Raw genomic sequence first — 24,391 nt, 5'->3', positions numbered from 1 at the left:
GCCCACATGCCAATGTCACGTGATGGTGTCTGCTGTCTGTCAGGTGTGATTACGAATCTTGTATATATGTGGTTTTCCGTGTAGTAAACCTCAGTTGAAGTTCCGCGTTGTGTCTTGTCTCTTCGTCCCTCGTCGTTTTGCGCGGTTGCAATATGCACTCCCCGGTTAACCACCAGCTAGCCCGCCTTTGCCTTTTAAACTTCCATACTAACTTCCAGCTTCATTTTTTTTCTGTGGGTGACTGTGGAGCTTGTGCTGCAGGCATGGGCCAAAGGGAGTATCCCACAGAGAAAGTGCTTACTGAAAGGCGTGAATGCTTTTGAGATAACATATCAGCTTTTGGGGCCATCCCAAATCCAACCCAGGCCTAATGCAGGTCAAGTCTGGGCATGGCATTCCACACACCAAACTGACTGTCAGTCCATGCTCCACTAGCAAGCCCAGCATTGGGCATCCACAACATGTAGAGCTTCTATCTGCTGCTGGGTCTGTGCTAAGAGAAATTGAGGACAAATTGGTGGTGATGGCTAACCTCAGCGAGCTCCCTTTGGGCCAGTAGCTCTTCACATGATGATACATACACAGGGCCTAGCCTAGTGTTGTTCCTGTGCTGCTATACCAATTACCGTTGTCTTGCGATTCCCTCTGAAACCATTGTTTTGTTAGCGGTCCTTCTTGGCCTGACTGCAGGCCTTGCATGGCTGTGATTGTCCATGCTGTAGGAGCACTGGGCAACAGTATTCTTGCTCTGCTTCTGACGTCTCGTGCTTTTGATGTTTGAATTCCTTTATGGCATCGCCTTTAGGCCACATAGCCACGGCATTGACAAAGGTCAGCACCAATTTCTTCATTTGCCACTGCTGTTCTGAACTGCTAGGCAAAGTAAAACATGTGCAGCACATGGTGCTATGTCCCTGGTGAAGACATTCCTTGGTGGAAGGCATTGCAGTAATGCTGGTTGTGTTTGTTTAACATGCTAGGCAGCAGCCATATGGTGTCCATGTCTGTGTTTCAGATGAGTGAGGAGCAAGCCTTTGGCCTGATGAAGCACCTGCTGTTCCACTTGGGGCTGCGGAGGCAGTACAAGCAAGATATGGGTGCACTGCAGGTAGGCTGCTTCTTTTTTTTGCTCCTGCCTCTGCAGACAGAGTTGCAGGCTGTCGTGGCTTGTTGCTGCAGACATTTGTACAGAATCGCGTGCTGTACACATACTGGGAAAGGTAGGGAGCACTGAAATGCTGTGCAGTAGGGGTGTGCAAGTATCAGATTTTTTTGTTGTGTGGCAGATATGAACAATAAAAATTTGTTTCGCATCTAACCAAATATTAACGAGTAATTTGAATGAGGATACAGGTAGTTTAAATTAAAAAATATGGTTTTCACAAAGCAGCCGTGAAATTGAAGTTGTTGTATTGCACTCAAATTTTATGTTGCTTGTCATCATTATTCTTTACACTCAAAAGTCATACCAGGGATTGTGTGAGTGAGTAGCGGGCATCATGAAGCATGGAGACAATCACAGAATAGCACAATTGCGTTCATTGAAAACAGTTTATTATTACTTAATACTTACATGACAGGGAGCTTAAGGATGTTGCCGTAAAGCATTTCAAATCACTGTTTTCATAATGAAGCATAGTGAGATGATGAGATATGAGTGGCTGTTTGAAACAGCCACATGCCAGTACAGTGGTGCATAACCGGTAGTGGTATGAGGACTTGCCGCGATCTAAAATTGCAACACATGTTGCGTTGTTGCTTAGTCGGAACTGGAATAGATTGGGGAGTGAGAGACAATGGACTCAGAATTGGAATATATTCAGTACTGGAATATAGATTGATGAGTTAAAGTGCGTTTGCTTCACATCAATCCAATTTATCACCCCTAAATTTTTTCTTGCAATGAACTTGTGTGTTAAAAAATACATGATTTTGAAAATGCTTATTGCGGTGTTCAATCTTTTTTGTGCGCCAGAAGTATTTAAAATATTTGCTTTGTATTTATTTGAAGAAAATTACTATTTGGTTCAAACCGAAGAGCCACTGTTCACACAACCTTATCCTTTTCTTAAGTTTTTCACGTGCCAGCTACGAATACATGAATGTCATCATAATAACCTTTCAAGGTTGGGGCATGCTTGTCTTCATGTTTGCATAACTTGAAATACTAGTATGGGCATTACTTCCTGAGGAATTGCTGAACGATCTTACAAACCTTTGTAGCTCTCTGCTGCTACAAATTTTCACTCAAATGGCATGAAATTTGTTTAGAAGTTCATTATACAGTTCAAGTAAATATTATGCACTTACACGTGAATGCTGATATATAACGCTTTGTATTCATAAGCGTAATTATCATCAGATGCAAATAAGTTGGCGGTACAAAATGTGTGAAAGCCTGTGAATCATGGTTATCTTTTTCATGTCCCAGACATGCTCTCATATTGTAAAAACGGTGCTACATCATTTTGTCTTCTCAAAACTTGAGAGCTTGGAATACTTGTGCTCCTATAGTGCGGTAAGCCAAATTAATTAATGGTGCAGTACTTGCAGCTGGCAGAGTTGCCTGAGAACAGTCATAGGAGTGGTTCCCCTGGATCATCAAGATAGCATGCTAGCATTACGACACATTAATGGCATTCTGTGCCTCAGCATTTTACTCGCACCCTATTCTACTTGTCCATCAGCTTATCAGTGGCATTTTGCTGAAACTGGTACACCTGATAAATCAGTGCCACTAATCATTTGGACAGTCTACCAGTGCCAGTTGTGCTTGATTTTGACTCTTTAAGGTGTTGATTTTTGCTCCCCTCGTGTGGTGATACGACTGTTGGGCTGTGCTGCAGGTGCAGCTGTACCAACTGTGCCGCCTGCTGTACAGTCGGCAGTCAGAGCTGTACCAGCACCTGGACCGGTTCGACATTGCTCCCGCGCTGTATGCTGCTCCTTGGTTCCTCACGCTCTTCGCCTCCCAGTTCCCCTTGGGCTTCGTCTCCCGCCTCTTTGGTGCGTGCATGGAGATGCACATCACATGAACTGGTTATTTTCTCTGCTAGTCACCAGTGAATGCAGCACGTGGCTTTCTCCACTTTTGTTCTTTTTTTAAATATATGTCGGTTGTCACTTGCACGGCTTCAGTTTGCTTCGTGCAGTAAAACATTAAGTTAATGTGGCAGAATAATGAGTATATGTTGTACAGTTATGTCTCACTATTCAACAAACCCACATTAAAATTTTGTTATTGATGTAGTTCCTGTCTAGACATACTTGAAACACTAAAAATGAGCTTTGCATCCAGCAGATGAAGTAAGCTTGCTGCACTTAGAATGTCATCAACATGCATGTTGTGGCGCTTCAATTAGTCCCCTCTGTCTTATGAATGCTACAACCAAAGAAACTATCATATTTACATGATTTTAAGTCGACTTGAATGTAAGTCGACCCCCCCTCCCCCACATTACATTTCTGAAAAAAAAACAAAAAAACTTGGAGGTTGTTTACGCTTGTCCTTTTATAATAGAATGCGATAGCACTATCCTGCGGCCTCTGCTTACCAGCCGCTATCGGCTGCCGCGCGGGACGCCTCTGGCGCCGCTGTGGTTCCGAGTGGCAGTGCGGCCGCGATTGGAACAACGGCCCTTCCATCAACTATCGACGGTCCCTTGAGCGCTGAGTGCGCGGTTGAAAGTAAACAAAAAAAATTTGGACGACGCCTATTAAGAGTAGAATACGAATGCATTATAGGGCCACCACCGCTTATCAGCAGACACAATCTGCGGCCTTGTGTGGGGAGTGGGCTGGTGCTGGTTTGCTGCTTATCGGCAGCCACCATCGGCCGCCTCGCGCGGGGTGGGGATACTGGTTCTGCACGTTGACATAGCAGCTGCTCAAGGCCAGCACCAAGAGCGATGCGACGGAGCGGCACAGCAAAAATGCAACCACGCTATAGCATGTGTGATATCTCGTTTGTCTCCCCTTTATTTATGGTGCGATGCTTTGGTTTCGATTTTAAGTCTTTGATGCCAACGGCATCAGTAACCTTATTGCTTCTCTAAAATTGTCTTCGTCAGCAGGCTGTGACCATATCAATAGTAATCTACTAAAAAACACATCAGCGAGCTCGGCTCAGATGCTACAATTAATTTTTACCCAGTCTTTACAATCGGAGGAAGTTCCAGATGATTGGAAAATTGCCCAAATCATCCCAGTCTTTAAATCCGGTGATTGCAAATTAGCCTCTAACTACCATTCTATTTCTCTAACCAGTGCGCCATCAAAATTACTCGAACACATTATATCCACGAACATAATGACACATCTTGAATCTAACGACTTCTTTTATCCGCACCAGCATGGTTTTAGGAAGCACCTTTCATGTGAATCCCAGCTTGCCGAGTTCATACACGATTTGCTCGAATCCATGGATGACAACCTTCAAATAGATGCTATATTTCTCAATTACTCTAAAGCATTTGATCGGGTCCCCCACTATCATTTACATCAAAAACTTTCATCACTAGGAATTCCCGTCAACCTAACCCGTTGGATCGAAAATTTTCTTTCAGTGTGCAAGCAGTTCACTTCTACAAATCATAGCCACTCTCCTCTTTCCGATGTAGCATCAGGAGCCCCTCAGGGCGCCGGCCTGTCACCACTACTATTCCAAATTTACATTAATGACCTTCCTTGCAATATAAAATTGGAATTACGGCTTTTTGCCGACGATTGCGTCATATACAGAGTGATTAGGGCCACCAACGATTCACCTTTGCTTCAGTCCGATCTTGACAGGCTCTCCTCTTGATGCGATAAATACCTCCTCTCCTTAACATTAACAAATGCAAATCCATGCCGTTCACCAGAAAACGCACCTTGAATCAGCATCAATACAGTATTGGCTTATTTTCCATTGACCCCGCATTATCCTACAGATATTTTGGCCTCCATCTAACACCATCGCTATCATAGGTAACTCAGGTTCAAAACATCTGCGCTGAAGCCTCACACACATTCCGATACCTGCACCGTAACTTGAAGGCCGCATCCCCTGACATGAAACAACTAGCATATATAACATTAATTCGCCCAAAACTAGAATATGCATCATCTATTTGGCACCCATTACAAGCGTACCTCACCGCGGACCTTGAAGCCGTACAAAATCGTGCCATCCGATTTAAAACATCTTGCTATTCAAGGAAAACCAGTATCACCATGCTGAAACAGTCCCTTGCCATTACATCACTCAAGTCTTGCCGCATCGTATCTCGCCTCTGCATTCTTCATCTGTTCTATTATCACCCACCCATGAGACACGAAAAGCTACAACCCCCACACAGGACGTCTAGCTGCCTAAGCCATGACCATAGCATTGCACGCATCAACTGCCGCACCTTAGCACTAAAGTCTTCATTTTTTGCGGACGCAATAGCACTATGAAATGGCCTACCAAATCCCATCTCATCGTGCACTTACCGCACAAATCGTTCCGAGCAAAACTAAACGACCATTTTTCATGAGGGCAAAACGTTTCTGGCATATTCACCTCGGCACTTTGAACAGCTATTTATTGTTACTTTTCTTTTTTATGTCATGCCTTTTGCACGGTATTTTTCTCTTGTATTGATCGAGTGTTGCATATATAAATTTTTTCCTGTTTCGATCCCGTGCATTCCACTTTGCATTGTATACGTGTCACAAGATCTTTAACTGTTACATACTGTTTTTTTGTTATTGTTCTCTTTTATTCATTTATTCTTTCTCTGTTTTGATTTTGATTTTGCTCCCCCCTTATGCAATGCCTTTGGGCCTTTAAGGGAAAAATAAATGAAATCAAGTGAAATGAAAAAAAGTCGACCCCCCTCTTCGGATTTTCAAATTTTGAAAAATAGGCTGACTTACAATCGTGTAAATGCGGTATGTGCTGGCACATTGCTCCCCCACTTGTGTAGTGCGCTTTCACTGGTCACGGCCTCCCCAGCCTTCATAAGAATTGGCAGTGGAGTCCAGGAACAAAGGCTTATTTTGCCATGTGTTAAAAAATACTTGGCATATATGCTCACCCCTGGTGCAGTGTGTTTAAGGCACACACTGGCCCATCCACCACTGAAAGCACCTTTGCTCCTTCACACTTGTGCTGCCATCTAAGGCACTGTCAGATGCGGCTGCCATTGGGGTTTGCAAGCATTACCTCCATTTTTTTCCGTGGGCTCGGGTGACTGTACAGTGCTGTGCATTTCTGTGTGAGTTTAATGGCAGTGCCCTGGTGTGCTTGCAAAGCTGCTTACCTGCTGGGGTTGGGCAGACGCGGTGTTTCTGCAGGGTGTGGAGGCAGTGTTCAAGGCCGCCCTCTCTCTGCTGTCGCACTTCAGCGAGACACTGCTGGCCTGCAGCAGCTTTGAGTCCATCATGGAATGCTTCAAGAGCACCCTGCCTGCCCTGGATGTCACTGCTATGGAGCATGTTGTATCTGGTATTTTCTCCCTGGATCTGGGCCAAGAGCTGGTTGCCTACCAGGTTGAGTACCACCTTCTGCAAGAGGAGATGGTCTACACGCCCAAGCGGCCGGGTGTCTCTTCTGCCGACCTGGAAGAAAACCGCGCACTGCGACGTCAGAACATGGAACTTCTTGAGCAGCTTCAGGTATGTTTCACAGTGTTTGCTGTTGCTGCCCTTTGGTTGACTGCTTTTCAAAGAAGATGTACGTATCCAAGGATTGTTTTATACTCTCCAGCACTAAGCTTGGGGCACACACTAACGCAGCCTTGACATCTGAATCACAAACGCACTGACCGGTGCTGAGACTTCCGAGCAGTATGGGGAGGGAATTGGCATACACACCTAGTGCTATGCGCTGCCACCAGTAACCTGGTCTCCATCGTCACTCAAGAAGCTTCAAATGCCGCACCGCATGTGTCCACTCATGGCACGCCAGTTCCTTCGACATGCATCAGACTGCATACCATTCAGATGAGAAGTTTCGGAAAAAAGCTCAAATTTGTCGTCAGGTTTTGCATTATGTTTTATCATTCAGTTTAGCATCATGTTTGCCGTGAGGTTCAACGTGGTTCCCTGACAATGTCTTTCCTGATGAGTGTGGTTGCCTGACAATGACTTCAACACCTCTGTATTATATTTGGAATCAAACTATGTATGAATATGGTGTGCATTTTTTTTTTTTGCATTGTTCTTTGAGATACGAATAGTGAGCTCACCCGCCTTGCTTTTTATATGCGAGGGAAAGCCAACTTCTCAGTTACCCTTGCCATCAAGATGGAGCATGTGGAAAGAAAGCAGCGTGGGCTTTTGAGAAGGAAGAGAAGGCTGTGGAAGAGCCTGAGGAGTTGGGAAGGTAAAAATTGGTCAAGATTTAAATTAGTTAAACCGAGTTGATGTGCAAAAGCATATGTTCATTCTTCAGTTGGAGGAGACACTTAAGCTCTGCCTTAAGGGTATGACATGATAGCTTTAGTGGGTTAATGCCCATATATGCAGAATTAGTCATTCCCTACTTGACATTCATAGAACGCGGGGAGTTCTTGTACACTACCAGTGCAGTGCACTGCACTAGCAGGTGGCTGTTTTTATCACAGCCACTGGTAGGGATCGTGCGACCCTTGTTGCTCTTCCGAAGCAAGCTCTTGTGACCAATCATTAATTTAGCTGCTACCTGCCACCTGCCTCCCATTGGCTGCAGCTGACGCGACGCTTCTCCGAACTTAGCACAAGACAAGAATCTTGCTTGGGATTGGTACATCTGTAGCAGTGCTTTTGCACTAAAAAAAAAAGGGTGAGTGGACACAGAACTGTCAGCGTGAAATGCAAAGCAGTGAGGCAAAAAGCAGCTGCATGATGACCGCTGTTGCGTGAAAGGTTGGATGCGTTAACTTTCCGCGGAATATTGCAGGTTCTCTGTTCATGATTCACGGGATTTTAAAGTTTTCCACCGCAGAAAACTAGGGGCCTTATTCATAACCACAGATTCTTGGAATCTCCTGCAGGTGGTTCAGTACTGCTCGCTCAGATATCAGAGCCCTTCATTTCCTATTTAATGGCCACTTTGTAGCGGCCAACATTATCATAGGCGATCCAACACCTCTTTATCCTTGAGACATTAAAGTCTGTCATCACACAGTGCTGAGTTACAACAAGCACCATATGTGTTTATCAACTCCCGAGTCTCAGTAACAGGACAGGAAGGGTCAGTATCGTCTACACACTGATCAGGTATGAAGCCAGCCTTTTGCTTCACACCACACCTGTCAACTTTGCTTGATGTCATTTTATCGGGTGCTGATTGGAGGGAAGCCCACCACTGCCAGCCTTCCTTGCTCCTTTACTAATAATGATCTTACTTCAATTCTGTTTCTCTGCCACCCTCCCTCTCGCAAAGGCATGTCAGTGCTGCCGCATCACGGCTCAGTTTTGGCTGGCTGCCTGCTTCACATTACTTCCGTGTGTAGTGCAGCGCATGTTCACTGCAAATCAGAAAGTCAGCTATCTAGAATGCTAGAATTGCGATTGTGAACAAGCAGCTTCACTACAGTGAAATTGCTTCACTCCTTGTTTCACTACAGAGAAACTGCTTGTAGTTTCACTGCTGTAGTTGAGTTCAAAATATACGCTAAACATAGCAAGACATTGTGGCATATTTCATTGTACAAGTCATTTTTTAGTAGAGGCGCTCACAATGTGCAGGTATTGGACTGTATTAGCTATATGGAAGCTGGTGCATGTTCAGTCCAGTTGTGTAGAGTTGGGCTGACAGAGGTTTGCAGTGAGGGCTGCGGTGGTCATACTTGGGTGATGGGCAAATTTCATGTCATAAATGGCATCCAAAAACTGGATGCTAGAGCTGTAGCCCTTGTGATGCGAGGCCTCATTATGACCGTGTGCACTATTTTGTCCCCAGGTGGCCAACAACAATGTGAGCCGGCTTGAAGCCACAGTGAGCTCGTATCAGGGCACTGTGCAGCACCTGGAAGGGCGCATCCGGCATCTGGAAGACGAGCGTGACGCACTGCTGCACAGCAATGCAGCACTGCGCCACCGGCTGGACCGACTGGAGTCTGCTGACGAACGCAACGCACGGTCGCTCAGCTTCGGAGCCTCGGGCGAAGCGCACGATGGCATCGCACAGCTTGTGCGTCGCTTGGGTGACCAGGGTCCCTTGCCTGAGGACGAAGAATGGGGGCCACAGCGTGCTGATGGTTGTGATGGCCTCTGAGGTGGAGGGTGGGCCTAATCGCAGTGTGTGCGGGTAACCGTGTAATGGCAGTGAACAGTGAGGTGCGGGAGCTGTACCATTCTACCAAATTCAGCATGCAAGCTAAGGGCAGCGAAAAAGCACCTGTCTGACTTTCATTGCCTTTGGCCCACCCATGTTGTTTCACACAACGGTAATGAGTGTGAGTAGAGGGTGCACATCACGGAAAAAAATAGACAGGAGAGTCAACTGTGCTTATAAGAAAATGCAGGTAGTGCTTCATCACTCAGTAGATGGTGTTATGACATAATCAGAGGCCCTGGTAGAACTTTGCCACCTCCCCGGCTGCGTCTCGTCGCTGAACTTCGTTTCACAGGAATGTCGACAGCCGGTGTGTTGACTGAATTGTGTCTGCCAGGAGGGTGGTGAAAGGGAGAAGCCATGCACTAAGGCACGTCAGTGAGTGGAAAGGAGTGAACTGGAAGAGCACAGGGAAATGCTGAGCACCTGACACTCGCATGACATGCACTCCTGTCTATCCCACTCCATGGTGCACTTACATGTGCCTCAATTAGGAGCTTATTGCAGCTACGGACAAGTGTGAGCAGTTGGGAGGGTTCCTCAGGTATGCATTTTTTTGGGGGGGAGTGGGGCAGGGTCAACTAGGTTTCAATTGAGGTCACAGTAGCGTAATTTTGAGAGGGAGCAAACTCACTGTTCTCCAAAACAAGTTTAAGCAGAAGCTTGAGAGGCTGCGACTTTTGTGTATGGAAAAGAAAAGAAGGAATATTGGAAAAAACTGAGTGAGCAAATAGGAAGCAAATGGGAACCCCTTTTTTACAGTGCTTTTTTTCTTGTTTTGGGGATATTGACCAGCAGAAATTATTGACTGTAATAAATCAGCCCAAATGCTTGCACTTGTTAGGTTTCACAAAAGTGAGCCAGATGCAAGTTGCAGTAGATGCCCATTAAGATGAATTCTCGGATAAGATGAACAATGTGAGACCATTTGGTGAATTCCCATAGAACTCAACGTAAAAAAAAATCCACTTAAGAGGAACTGTTTCGCGTGTACTTCGGTTAAAACAAAGTTTTGCAGTGACCACGAACCACTGTGACCTCACGCTATGGCACCCACGGGGCGACCATGCTATATTGTTAAAAAAAAAAAAAGAAACTGTAAATTCTATGCAAGAAAGTGCACCCCCACAAGATGGCTTCCATGCACATTCACATAAAGCTGTGGGGAAGCCGTTTTGCAGGAGCGCGCGATCTTTGGGAGTGGGAGCTTCCTTGCCGGTGCAAAAATGGCGGGGCACCATCGCACCTATGCTGACATGACATAGTCATATCTTGGCATCGTGCGTGCGTTACATGTGGCGCATTGCCTCCCACTGACTAAAAGGCGCGTATATGCAAAGTGCATCCGCTCGTTGGCTTGGGGCTTAAAAACTCTGGGGCCACATTTTCAACTGATGCGATGTCGCAACAGGCGTTATTGCAGTGCAGAGATGGCAAGAAATTGGCACCGCGTGCATTGCCTTGCGGCGTATGGAAAGGCACGCAGTGTGATGCCTGCTTGTGGATTTGGTAACAGCTTCGCTGCAGAGGGGGTCAGAATGACCAGCTGGTCATCTTCAAAGTGCTCAGAGCAGTGTGGAAAGCAAAAACGAGAAAAAAAGAACGCACATTTAAACAGCAGTCGCTGTGGGATGCAGGGGGAAAAGGAGACGAAGAAAACAGAAAACTAGGCCAATGCCGTGTTCAAGTAGGATGTGAGCTTGTTTCATGCCCTCAGTCTTCAGCATCACTTCATGCATAGTGCAATAGATGCTCTGTTTGCGTTAAAAACTCTAATAGGTATATTATTCACTGTTTTCATGTAACATATAAATGGACACACCTAGCATGCTCACATACCTTTTTTATGGGCACTTCTGTTAAGACGAACTTCTGATAAAATGAACAAATTTTCTGGTCCTGTCAGCCTCATATTAAAGGGAGTCTACTGTATTTTAATGCAACTTGTAAAGGAGAGCAGTTCCTGTGTGACATCCCAGGTGGTTTGAAGAAAACTTGAGCTCCTTACGTCGCGTGGAAGCTGCCGTTGTTGTGATTAAGGCACCTGAAAGAGTTCGTGAGGCATTGTGTACAAATTGGACTTGAGCATGAACTCTGCACAGGTGGCAGGTGCAGGCCCCTGTATGAGTTCTACATAACACATCTATTGTGGGAGTGAAGATGGGAAACTAGACCCTGCGTTTGAGGCCTACAGTGCATTATCAGCAGCTTCTCTGGCACCACGTATTTATGAAGGGTTTTTGGGAAGGATCTCTACAACCAATCTAGGTTCAGGCAGCTTTGGTGGGATGGCTGGGGAAGGCATGCAGCGCTGCATGTGCGGTCATGTTTCTTGGTCTGCTTAGCAAGTGACTATATGCCCTTAAGTGGAGGAGCAGATGCACTGTATGTGCTGCAGCCAACTCTTGTGAAGCTGAAGCAGCCGCTTACAAGTCTGAGTCATGCTGTAAATGGCAACTCATGTACACTTGTACTGGCTCAAGGTAAGCAGCTCCCTTGGGATGTGGACGCATCTCTGCAAAGAGAAGGGTGTGCATAAATCTGGTACCATTTCCATTTCCATGGCACTGTACGAGTTCCTGTTAGGAGATAGAACAGCACAGCAAGACTTTGCGGGTGCTAACAGAGTCTTGTTGTCATAGCAATACAGCACAAGTGCCCAAGTCAGAACTTCATGAGGAGGCTATGACTCATGAGGGGCCCATACAAAAGTGCTGAGAGGATCAGAACATCCTTGATGCCACTGTTCGAGGGCACCAAGCTGGGTGTGCAAACAAGGCGGCACTGTGCTTGTGAAAGTTTTAAGAATTGGCAGGACAGGGCAGCTAGCACTGTGTTTACCATGCTGCAGCCAGTCCTTTGGTGCTAGTCACAATAGGGAAGTGTCTTTCTCCCTGGTACCAAACCTGCACTCTCATGATCTTGTGCCAGGGGTTAGCTACTGTGTTTTAAAGAAGGCAGTAGCGTATCACAAGTAAAAATAATTCTTAATGTTGGAAGGCTTTGCAGGAAGCATGTCTGTGCAATGTGTCTGTCACATTTTGTTTTTTATTACAGTTGAGCCTGGATATATAACACAGATGGATTAAATTATTGTCTGCATCGAATAGTCAAAACATTCCCATGAAGATCACATGCTGAAGTATAGAACTGTTGTTTGCGTGTATTCCCATTCAGCAGAGCATTCAGTATAGCTTGCAACACACAACCCGGCATATTTTATTTGTCAAATTATCAATGTATCGGGACTATTTTGTCATCCCGTTCAAGTTCAATACATCCGGACTCGACTGTAATTCTGTTTTGGCCAATGATCAGCTTGGCATCAGAGCGCAGCTGGTCCGTGTAGCTCATGCTCCTGAACCACACCCAAGACCCTGTGGGAAAGGAAGTTCTGAAACATATTTCAACGGGCATCCAGTATTGATTAATGGCAGGCAAAAATTCCTGTGAAGTGTTCTTGTTTTACAAGTAGCGTTATGGAAAAAATTATAGAGCATGGTAATTACAACAATGATAATATTTATGTTGTCTTCATTTCTTCACCAGTGAGTGGATTAGCTGTTCCTGGTAAAGTTTAAAGCCTATGCAATGTGACAATTCATTCTGCCAACATGAAATTGAGGCTAAAAACTTCGTCAGTTGTTGGGTGCATATATTAGATGGGGATCTAGAGGCTGCCGTTTAAAATCTTCATTGTTCTGTTGATGGTATGCCAAGTCAACATGTGCTTTACAGTTTTTTGTCCCTTTTTTGTTGATATATGACTACAAGCCAGGCATGCTTCAGAAAAAAAAGAATTGTATAGACTCTTATGCTTTTTAAGGTTCCCTTTCAGTTTATTTGAGAAATGTGAACTGTCTCTTGCAAGGATGCTGAGGGGCCTGTGGAGTGGATCTGTGCTTGTTGCTTCTTTTTTCTTTTTCTTTAGCTGCAGATGGCACCATCATTATGTGTGTGTGATGACTTTGAGATGTAAGAAAGCGTAAAGGGGCCCTGTAACCCAGACTAAGCTTAAGTGGTTTACTTGTAGACTGCGTTTGGTGGGATATAACGATGCCAGTAGTATTGGTTTCAGCTCCTGTAATAGGATACCTAATATTTTATTACCTCGAGAAACCAACACCTTAGCACTGATGGGGTCAGCACTCAGTGACCATTTTCAGCAGCAGGTATGATGGGTGCTGTGTCGATGTTCAGTGATTGGGTGCATGCTGACTGAGCTGCAGTTTTTCTCAAGAGCTGTAAACATGTTAAATTATATTGTAATCATCTGCGCAATCTCAGTAGAATGAGCTTATATGCCACAAAAAAGCCAAGTAAAACATGTTCTTAAAGATGAACCATAAGAGGTGCTGTCCATTCCTCTACTCTAGAGGTTCACAGTGTTCACTTATAGCTATTTATAGCAGAGAGCACTTTAAACCGCCCGCTATATATTTAGATCTTTTATTTTAGCTTCCACCAGCTACAAGCACCTGCAGAGTTCACCTGCAGTGATAGGATAGTAACTCATTTCACTGTTGGCCAAATGTGGCACTGATTTTTCTTAGTCACTCCTAACCCCCTTGAAATGAAATCAGAGCACTGATGCTTATTAGAATCAAGTTAAGGCTGGACAAATCAGCCACATACTGTTAGTGTAACAGCCAAGCTTTTCAGGGCAGTTCACATGTTGTAAAATAACTGTTTTTTGCAGAGATGCGTTACATTAAATGTGCACTGAGGACAGCTCTATCCAAATTTCGGTATTAGTAAAAATAAATTCTGTGGCTCTTTATGACTGTTTTGATGTATTTTTGGTAGCAAAAGATACATTTATTGATGAGAAAATTCAGTTTAAGTGTGGAACAGTTTATCCCATCATTGAACTCAAACCTGTGATGCCAGGGCTGAGAAGGACTCTGTGATCAGCACTACGAACTCCCTTGGTGTCAGTGTCCTTGCAAAAATGGCTGGTGGGGGCATTACATCGCTCTCTTATTGTTGACCTTTTATAGCTTACAAAAGCTCCATTTTTAATTAAAGTATCCTCTTTTTTATTAGAGTGCTGTAATCTATCGATTCAGGGCAACTTCACTTTACCCTCAGTGTTTCTATAAACGGGCAACCGTAGCTTGAAAACTTGTGCTGTACATGTGTGGATAGGCTGTTTTTTTGCCTGGAAAAGTGAAATAGAAACTGGAGGCTGTGTGAAACCGAAGCTGAATGTAGTGTTTCGTGAGATCGTGTTCCGAATTTCTTCAGTTGAGAAGCTTCCATTTGTGTGCACCATTTTCTGCAGTTCTTGTTGCATCTGTATCCTGTAGCATAACTAGCATCATATGTAAAGAAAATGCGCATCAGGGCCCCTTCCGAATGCTTGGTGCGTGTTAAAGAATGATGGAACAGTGAAAAACAAGGTTGAATTATTGCAGGGCATGTGCGAAATGCTGGCTACCAAGTGAACTTTGATTTCAAGGAAACATGCTCATGGGCGTGCAACGCAGTGATTAACAAGCCTGATCCAGTAACATGAAAAGCACAGTAGTTGTGCCGTATCAAACTGTTAGTGCGGTAGGACAAGGTTGTGCTGACTTTTTTTTTGTCCACAACTGTTAATTTGCTTTGTGTGCACAGGGTGTCTCATGTATTGTAAATGAAAGGCTTGAAAACGTGTGTGTGAAACTGATGTCATAAGGTTGGGCAATCACTTAAAGCTAGCAGGAGTATGTAGAATATATACTAACCTAACTAATAGTTAAACGTCCTAAATAATCAGTGTTTCAATCGCTTGAGAGAAACAAAGAATTTCAGTTCGATGGTGACCTTTGACATGGTCCAAATGCTAATTAACTTTATTGTAGCAATAGCTTCACGTTTTTTTTGTGCATTCACACAAACAACTTCAGTATAGCCAGTTGCATCCTCGTGTGATGCCTGTGATGTAATGACCGCCTAGAATTATAATAGAATTAAATCATATCATAGCAATATCATATCGATTTGTCACTCTTGTCACTGTCATATATATAGAATTTCTACAAATTTTCTATATATTTTTAACTAAATACATTTGCCCAATGTAGAAATTACACCTGCTGGCTCTGTGTGCCCACCAGCAGTAGTTCACCATTGCAATAAGACAACATGCGCTTATTTCTGTGGGCCTTGGGCTTGCCTTACATGGGACATTCTGTGCATTATCATGTTGTCTTGATGACAAATCGACATCTCTGGACAGGATAATTATACTCTGGAGTAATTGTACCAGTAATTATATTTATGCAGACTTGCACTCTAGTATTTGAACGACAAATTTTCACTGGCCTGATTTTGCTTCTGCACGTTGCAGCAATGCTTTCGCAGCTCTCTTTGAAGCAGAACTTCTCTATCCACATTGTTTGTTGACAAGCAGTCTAGGTAGAAGCTTGCTTGGGTAACATATATGACCACCTGTGTCTTCATAGGTGTACACTGCATGCATGGCCACACACATAGGAGAGTGGTATATCCGTATTATCAGTCACGGCAGGTGAGCTTAGAAGGGCAAGGAAAGGAAGGAGCGTCAGGTGAAGATAGGGTCAGTAGAATACTTGGGCTTCCACCGAGTGTTTTGCATGTCTGTGTGCAGATTTTTTTAATGCATGCAGTACTGGCAGCCTCCGAATGTCACATAAGTTGAGGTAATCTCTTGTTGGACGGTTGCTCTGCAGCTTTGAAAATCAAGTGAGCTGCTATGGCACCAATAATGAACTGCCAGTTGGCTATCCGATTGGTTTGAGAAATTTTCATGCTGCACCATTGGTTTGGTCTTAAAGAATGAATCAATTTGCCCTTTGTGAACTCTGATGCACAAAATGAATCTGCCTGGCACTTTGCGCAGCCACTTGTCAGCCACTTCTTGCCACTTGTCGGACGAGGTCTAGTAGTTTTAGTAGTTGAGTCAAAAACAGGAACCTGACGCAGGCCGTTGAGGAAAATCGCCATTTTTGTAATTGGCAAACAAAACTGTGTCTGGAAAATATTGCTGTGTTTGCCTTGATCTTTCAAGGCTAGATTTGACCTTGTTTATCAACACTGTAGCATGCATACATGTGCATTTTTTCTCGGTATCAAATTATAGTTGGCAGCCAGATAGCACTTTCTTGTTTTCCAATTTTGCACTGTTCCTCATTTTTTAACAGCAGTTGTGTTGCCATCTGAGATTTTTATGTGAGTTTTGACTTCAGAGCATCTATTGATGTGGTGTTTAACGATGGGGTAGTCTGGTTGTTGTTAAGGGAAGCGTGTTTTTATGCTTGTATTATACGAAAGAGCCATTACTTGCAGCCCACTGCAGTGGCTGCATATTGTCCAGCACTGCTGCGATTTATGCCACCCGCTGGCACCTTGTGCACATTCTCTTGTCTAAATGTAGGGCCATGGTAGGGCCATGGTTCGCTACAAGAGCCACTCCTGCCTGGGGCTTTGCACGCAAAGCCCAGACAGAATGACGACCTTGCTCTGGGTGGTGCCTTAATTTTGGTGTCGTGTGTCGTGCAGCCGCCAGAGTTTACGGCCATAGAAAAAGGAATCTCGGCTCTTGTATGTGCTTTTAGTCGGTTATGTGTTGTCTTTGTTGTTGCTGTTGATATGGGCTACCAGTTTGCTAGTTAAAAAAAATCAAGTTTTTCATTGCAAAAATCTTGGCTTCACTGTGTAATTTTTGCAGCGAGAGTGTGTGTTGCCATTTTTCTGGGGAAAATGGCCCTGTCCATGCAGGGCGTTGTGCATGGACATACACAAATGCACACTTCTGCGGTAGGTCCGCGCCTGGCTCGCAGACCACCGCGCACGGAGAAGACTGTGCGTACATCTGATTCGTTTATCCCCACCTCCTCCGGCCTTCACCTTTGCAGGTGACGCTAAGCGAATTAGGCACGTGTGCGGTCTTTCTCCATGCTATACGTTAGCGAACATGGCGGGCCAGGCACGAAACTCGCGGAGGAGTGGAAGTGGAACGTCACATGTTGCCTGCTCCGCAGGCCAGTGGTATTTCGTGTGCATTCACGTGTCTGGACAGCCAGAAATCATAGCAACTTTTGATCAGCTTGGTTAACCACTTGGTTAACGCATCTTCATTCTTTCCTGGTGTGCGGCTCTGTGGTGACGGCTGTGCCAAAGATGACGTCCTTTTGACTCAAAGAAACATTTTTAGGTATTACTGACAGCCGTAATAGAAGTTTCCGTTTGTGCCAGCAAAGCCATTATCCGTAGCCATGCACCTCTTCGCCTACGCTGTTAACCAGGAATATGCGAATATTCGAAAACTTAAACGTCGAATCGAATATCCTCCTATTCGATTGGCTTACTGAATTAAATAGCACATGCTGAAAATTATTCAAAACGAATAGAATGAGACCTCAAACTTTCGAATAATAGACACAAAGTTCAAATCTGTAGCCTTCTTTGACGGCTGTTAAGAAAACTGAGCACAGTCTGATGCCACATAGCATGCTGCCGCGATTGTTCTTGAGAGTGCAGTGCAGTCCACTCGTGTGGCATCATTTATTTTGTTCAAACATACATGTTGTCCTTCAAAACGGCGACGCTGCAAGGTTCAGCCAGATTCAGCATACCCGGCTTTCATGCCTGATACCAGTGTCCATGGCTTATATATCTCTTGTCCCTCTCATCAGCTATGTATAGAGCTATAGTTTGTTCGCCGTCGGATACAACTAAAAAACGCAGCGGCTTTTCGCCGTCAAAGGATCCACTTCCAGCCAGTGGTGCCGGCTGATTTTCATGACCATACTAGTGTGACAAAGCAGGGAGTGGTAGAAGGAGGGGGATAATCCCTTTTCTTTATGGTTGGGAATAGATCCCTCTCCAGCCGCCGCGGTGGCTGAGTGGTTATGGCGCTCGGCTGCTGGCCCGAAAGACGCGGATTCGATCCCGGCCGCGGCGGTCGAATTTCGATGGAGGCGAAATTCTAGAGGCCGGTGTGCTGTGCGTTGTCAGTGCACGTTAAAGAACCCCAGGTGGTCAAAATATCCGGAGCCCTTCACTACGGCGTCTCTCATAGCCTCAGTCGCTTTGGGACGTTAAACCCCCATAAACCAAACTAAACCAGATCCCTCTCCATTATGGCGCCACTCCCTGCATTGTCACGCTTGCAGGGTCATGAGAATCGGCCAACGCCATTGGCTGGAAGGGGGTCTTTTGACGGGGAAAAGCCACTGCGCCCTTGAGTTGCATCCAACTATTTTTCGTGCTACTTGCTCCTAGTTGAGATCACTCTTCGTATTTCGACAGTTTTAACTCCATGAGCTATAGCGCTGTTGCTAGTGCTTCTCTCTTTCGCATAAGTATTTGTTTTATACGAATGTTCACACACGTAGACAATGATCATACAAATATTTGATCCGCATTCGATCGATTCGGTTTTTAGCTAAACTGTTCATATTGGACTGGCTGTAGCACTAGGCCATCCTGCTAGGTGATGCATCCCCTGCATCAGTGCGTTGCTATAGAGGACATGTCATTTGTGACACGCGGGAGGATCTACGAATCGAGATGTGCTGCCACGGTATACCCTCAATTTTGAGTTCTTCAACGCACTCTTTTGCTGTGCGGTACGGCTTCTTGTAACAAAGACGCATTTTTTCGCTGTTCCCGTTTCGCGCAACGGGCGGTGCACCAACATCATATCGCCAACGCTGAAGCTTTGCGCATGTTGCGTCACGACGTACAACCTTTGTAAGAAATTTAGAGGCTAAGGGGATTCGCATCCGAGCCGTATAGTGAGGAGGGTAAGGACCAGTGTTCCGCTTACCTTCAAGAGATTTGAAACACTGGGCATGCATAACGAGCTGCATGGAGTGGCCAAGAAGTAGAAAATATTGGGCTCTAAACAAGACAAAGGCTGTACATTTTGCTGTCGCAGAATAGCAAGGCGTGGGCGCAGCCATTTGTCATATGGATGAAATGATCGTCTGTGCCTGTCGAGTTTGCCAACGCCGCAAGTTTGACCAGCAGGATTTCTAAGACTGTAAGAGATATTTTTCGCGAGCTCCGCAGCTTAGGAATACTTCGCAGTTACTAAATTTCATGAAGAGAGGCTAGCTTTGTGCTTCCATTACCAGTAGCTGTGCTGATCCTAAAAGAAGAAATTCGTAAGCTGCATGGGATTTACGAAAATTGGGTTTTCAGTATATGACACAGTTAAATCTTGTGCATGGCTGAGTATGTATACGTTCTAAGCTGTCCCTCATAGCCTGAATCACTTTGGGACGTTAAACCCCCTATAAAAGCTATAAAAGAAAGGAGCAAAAAGGGAGTAAGCTGACCTCTAGCACACTCCCTTATGTAGTAGTAAAGCACAGTTTACTCTCTTTTTACTCTCATACGGACGTATTTGTGTTTAGAGTGTACCACGCAGGATGCAGGGCTACCCAAACGTCACTCCCCGATGAAACTGATCTGCACGTCACATGCCTCTCTTTACCGTGTAGCACAAACCTGGCAGCTAGCAGGCAGGACAGCAGTACAAGACTGGTGATGTCGCCGCAGACTTGGAAAAAAAAATCAGTCGATTTGGCTTACTTGGCTAAATGCTAAGTATGTGCGCTTGCACGTCGCAAGGTAAGACTTCAGGCAGAGATTAGCGAAATCATTGATTGGGGACCTATAGTAGGATACAGCTTAAAAAAAAAGCAGTTGTTAACACTGGGCCACGGTCCACGGCACCTTGTATTAATCCGCTTGCCAGTCACAAAAGTAAACAAAATCAGCTTTTTAATGTTTGACTTTATTAAACAAGCCAGGTGTCAGAAGTTTAGAGCTCATAACTTTTTTCTCGTGATTAGCTTCTTATTTAGGTGACGAGAAGTTTTAACAACGGGCTACTTTTTGTTGTGAAGGAATTCTGTGCGCCGGTCCTTGATATCGGCAGAGCTTCACTGCAGACTTCAATTGTGTCCGACTGTATTGGTAACACACTATACAAGTATGGGAACGCTTAACGAACCTTAAGAGGACACCGATAAATACGAGCGTAACAGTGTGCTCCGGATCTATTGCACACGGGTGGAAGTTGAAGACGACATACAATGCACAGCGCGAGAGAGTGGCAGTTACACGAGGGAAGATTAGTTGCGTATATTATTGGCATAAAATCTTTTTGAGTAAACCCCCTTTTGATGTTTTTGTGAAAGTCCAGCAACAAAGAAAAAAAAGTGATAGCATTGTGCTCTCGTGCAGTGGCCAGCGAAGCTGATCTGTTCGCGCCGCCGTGGGTTTGAAACCGAGTCGCCGCCATATTGATTCTATTTCTGCAGGGTCTAGCTGGCTTCATGCACTCAGACAGCGGATTTTTTCGACATTGCAAGCCTTAGTGCTAGTGCACTAAAAATTAGCGGGTGCCTGGTCAATGCTGAGTCTGGATTGCATTAATTAGCACAAGGAGCCCGTCGAGCCGTCGGAACACTTCTTGTTCGGTAACGTTGCGTGGTATGTGACATACGCTCGCTAAGTCATGACGACGTGTCGCATGTCATTATGATTTCATCAAGCGTGACACGAGATGGCTATGATCTGACCAGCTTATTTGCAGTATCCTGTAGAGGAATGGCGGCGACAGCTCAGAAATTGCACACTCTGCTGCAATTACACAGGGTGAATTTGCGGGCGCAACGGTCGCGTTTCGATGGAGGCGAAACGCAAAAAACGCCCGCTTGCTTTGCAATAAGCGCCTTGAGGTCACCCGCAGGAAAGGCCTAAAGACTGCATGCGCTAAGGGTTCCACGCTTCTTCTAGGCTTCTTCCAGGCTTCTTCTAGCAAGGTCTTAGAAGATTGCCCGTTGCCATCCGTTACGTCTGCAGGCCTCCAGAAAAGTGCTTCTGCAATTAGTTTGCCTAGGAGAGACCTGGACAGGTCAGATTCTGCTTCGTCGACAACGAACAAAGACGAAAAATTCGCTCCTTTGCACCCCTCCTTCACTCCCCGAGCACAGTGGGTCGGTCTTCCGCGGGACACGTGTCTGCAGGACCCGCCATGTTTCTATGATGACATTTACTGCCGCCTCGATGTCCCAGGTCTACGCTGGAAACGATCGCTGCCTCTGGTGGAAGTAAGATCTGTGGTCCTTGAACATCTGAACAGTACCTACAGGGGCTACCTGCAAGTTTTTATGGCTCTGTGAGCAGACATGAGCAGTCGTGCTCAGCCGAATTCGTATTGCCTGACTTTAATTTATGTTGGGCTGGGCGCCTTTAAAATTAGTTCCGTGAACTTCGGCTGAATTATTGACCATTTCAAAGCTGCCTTAATGTCTGTCTTTCTGCAAACCACCAAGAGTAGTCATACTGTCTGACTCAGTCTGCACTAAAGCGCCTCCAACGAGGAACTCTCGTTGATAGATTTTGCCTCGGATTTCTAACCTGGCTCAGGAGGCTACATTTCGAAGGATTTACAGTTTGCTTTTAGTGGCTACCAGGCTACCATCTCACGCTGGAGTCGCTGGTAACACTGCGACATACATCCTTGCCCAAAAAGCTTTGCCTTGTCAGTCTGCAGTGGCTGACCCAAAGGACGAGGCCTTCTCAAGGTGTATCACTTTTCTGCACTTCTACCGCCTCTGCACCTCCCTGGCGTTACGCGAGGCTTGTCGCACGATGGAGCTACTCTCTTGTATCGCCTGTACACGAACTCCACCTATACGCCGGTATAAAACCATTTCCTTTTAGCGTGCCCGCGTTTTAGTCCGAAAGCACTATTCCAGAATCCAACGTGTGCCAACCCCGAGCAAGACTCTCGTCTTGGCTTGTGCTCCGAACTAACCGGAGCTTACACAAGTTCGGTGCAGTGTCGCGCGAGCTGTAGCCGATGGGAGGATGGCGTCGCGTATGTCACGTAACCTCGTGGCGTCATCACAACCAGCCCAACGGATTGTGTGCAAGCTGACCACCGTGGCAGGCGCCAGTTCAGTTAATGATTGGTCGCGATCGGGAAGAGCAAGATATGGGTCGAACAATCCACCCAGCTGCCAGTGTTGGCGCATCGCTTAACCACTGCGCTGGTAGCGGTACGAGGACTCGCCGCGATCTATGAATGCTATATTGAGAACGACCAATTCTGCATATATGGGCATTCACCCACTAAAGCCGTTAAGGCAGAGCTTAAGTGTCCCCTGCTTTCGCATGCTATACCCGTACCAATTTCTTTTTTTTTTTTGTGCCAAGCGTGAGGCACTCCTGGGCTACCTGAGGACATCAAATGTTCCGTCGGACTACGTCTCTCGCATCGTGTACCCCGAGGGCTCTCGAAGTCGATTAGTGTTAAAATCGCTCGAAGGTTTTAGACACTGGCGTTATGGAACAGTGGTAAAGGCACAACCATTCAAATCAATGACACGCGCGGAGCAATTGCCATCAGACCACTGTAGGGCTAATCCTGCCTGCATAATAACACCATCGCCACCTTTGCAACGAGTGCACGTTTGGAAGGAAGGAAGGCCTCAGACGTTGCTGGCACATACCCACTACGGGGGAGTGGCCAAGACACAGGCGGTTAATTGCTGGATACAGGAAAGTTTTGACGGGAAAAGGAGTGGTAATCGCTATAGTATGTAGTCTGATAGATTGGAAGACGGAAGGACAGGGGTCCTGTTAACTTAGAGATCGAGGACGGGACAATGGCTTAATGTGCATAATAGCCTGTAAGCCTGTAATGTTTCAATTTCGTACTGTCTGATAGCGGGAAAAAGAAATTAGATTGGGAGTCGCTGCGTTTCTTGAAGAAAATTTTGCACAGCAGAGCGCACACTCCTATCAGAGGGCACGTTAGCAGTTGTCCTTCATTGCTGCGTATCTTCCTTTTTTTTTCACTCCCTGCTTGAGTCCTTCCTCGGCTGCTGAGCTAGAGGACGCGTGATAAATCCTGGCCGCGGCAGTCGCGTTTCCATGGAAGCGAAGTGCGAAAGGCTCCTGTGTGATGTGCGAAGCCGGTGCATGCCAGCAGGAGGCAAGGTGGTCGAAATTATTCCGGAGCCCTTCACCACGGCACCTCTTCCATCTTTCACTCCCTGCTGATTCGTGCAAAGGCTTTATATGGCCCACAAGCAACGAAACCCGGCATTGTCTGGACGAAACGGTGCGAAGACTCCAATAACGTCACCGTGGTCCCAGATTGGCGGCTCAACTTGAAGCAGGGCTGTGACAAAGGTTACAACATGTGTTACCTATAGGCTGGCAATACAGGCAATGAAATTAAAACTGCAGGCAAGATACTCGGAGAGCCTCGGAACGGGTTCAAGATTGGTAGGCGCTTAGATGATAGCCTGTTTGTGCTTACCAAATGCATAGAAATAGCTATAAGGCTATAGGACAAAGAACAGGCCTCTGTACCTATTGCCTTTCTGGACAAGCGGTGCATGTGACAACGTAAATAGGGAATTCCTGTGGAACATACTTAAATATGAAGGTATCGGTAATGAGATGATCGATTTCCTAAACGAAGTATGCCGAGAGTTGAAATTGTGTGGAAAAGGATAAGCACTACGACAAATGTCGAGGTGCGCAAAAGATTCAGACAGGGTTGTCCTCTGTCAATATTGCTGTTCGTGATTTATATGATAAATATGAAAAGGAGGCTACAAGAAAGTAATCTAAGTTACAATCTATCGTACAGGTTATGCGGAGCGGTCGTAGAGCGGCGGCTCCCCGTTTTAACTTATGCGGACGATATTGTACTATTAGCTTATAGCTAGGAACTAGGAATACTTGCTGACTCTGCCTAGTTCTTGTGAAGACGATAAATTAAGTCCGATGATTTTCAGCGATTCCATTGATTGGGTGCTTACAAGGCCATGGGATACCCAGACTGGCAGAATACAAATATCTTGGGGTGTGGGTAAATGGACAGACATACATGAAAAAGCACTAACAGGCTGTTAGGGCGAAACGGCGAAGAGATGCCCTGATAATAAAGCATAGGGCAATAGGGGCACAACAAGTACGAAGTGCTGATAGCTATTTGGAAAGGAATAATGGTGCCAGGGCTTAATTTTGGAAATGCGGTTTTGTGCTTAAGGGCAGAATTTCAGTCTGAACTAGAAATAAATTAGAGAGCTGGTTTAAGATTAG

The 24,391-nt window shown here is 45.5% G+C and overlaps 1 protein-coding gene across 4 annotated transcripts in view; it reads left to right on the top strand.

Annotated features, from left to right (window-relative positions):
• The window catches only part of LOC144128586 (TBC1 domain family member 1-like), a 54,679-nt gene extending 43,790 nt beyond the window's left edge, over nt 1-10,889 (top strand). For 3 of the 4 annotated variants that reach the window (XM_077662102.1, XM_077662100.1, XM_077662103.1), the window contains 4 exons: nt 1,016-1,108; nt 2,847-3,006; nt 6,305-6,642; nt 8,912-10,889. In XM_077662102.1, coding sequence (XP_077518228.1) covers nt 1,016-1,108; nt 2,847-3,006; nt 6,305-6,642; nt 8,912-9,226 — 906 coding nt within the window. In that variant the 3' untranslated portion in view covers nt 9,227-10,889. The remainder of the gene's footprint in view (nt 1-1,015; nt 1,109-2,846; nt 3,007-6,304; nt 6,643-8,911) is intronic. The other variant, XM_077662099.1, reaches the window with a different exon arrangement.
• The last annotated feature ends 13,502 nt before the right edge of the window (nt 10,890-24,391 follow it).

The sequence above is a fragment of the Amblyomma americanum genome, chromosome 4 (genome assembly GCF_052857255.1).
Source record: "Amblyomma americanum isolate KBUSLIRL-KWMA chromosome 4, ASM5285725v1, whole genome shotgun sequence".
In the NCBI taxonomy this organism is placed as follows: Eukaryota; Metazoa; Arthropoda; class Arachnida; order Ixodida; family Ixodidae; genus Amblyomma; species Amblyomma americanum.
Note: the sequence above shows the minus strand (reverse complement) of the source record. Positions and strands in the feature narration are given on the sequence as shown.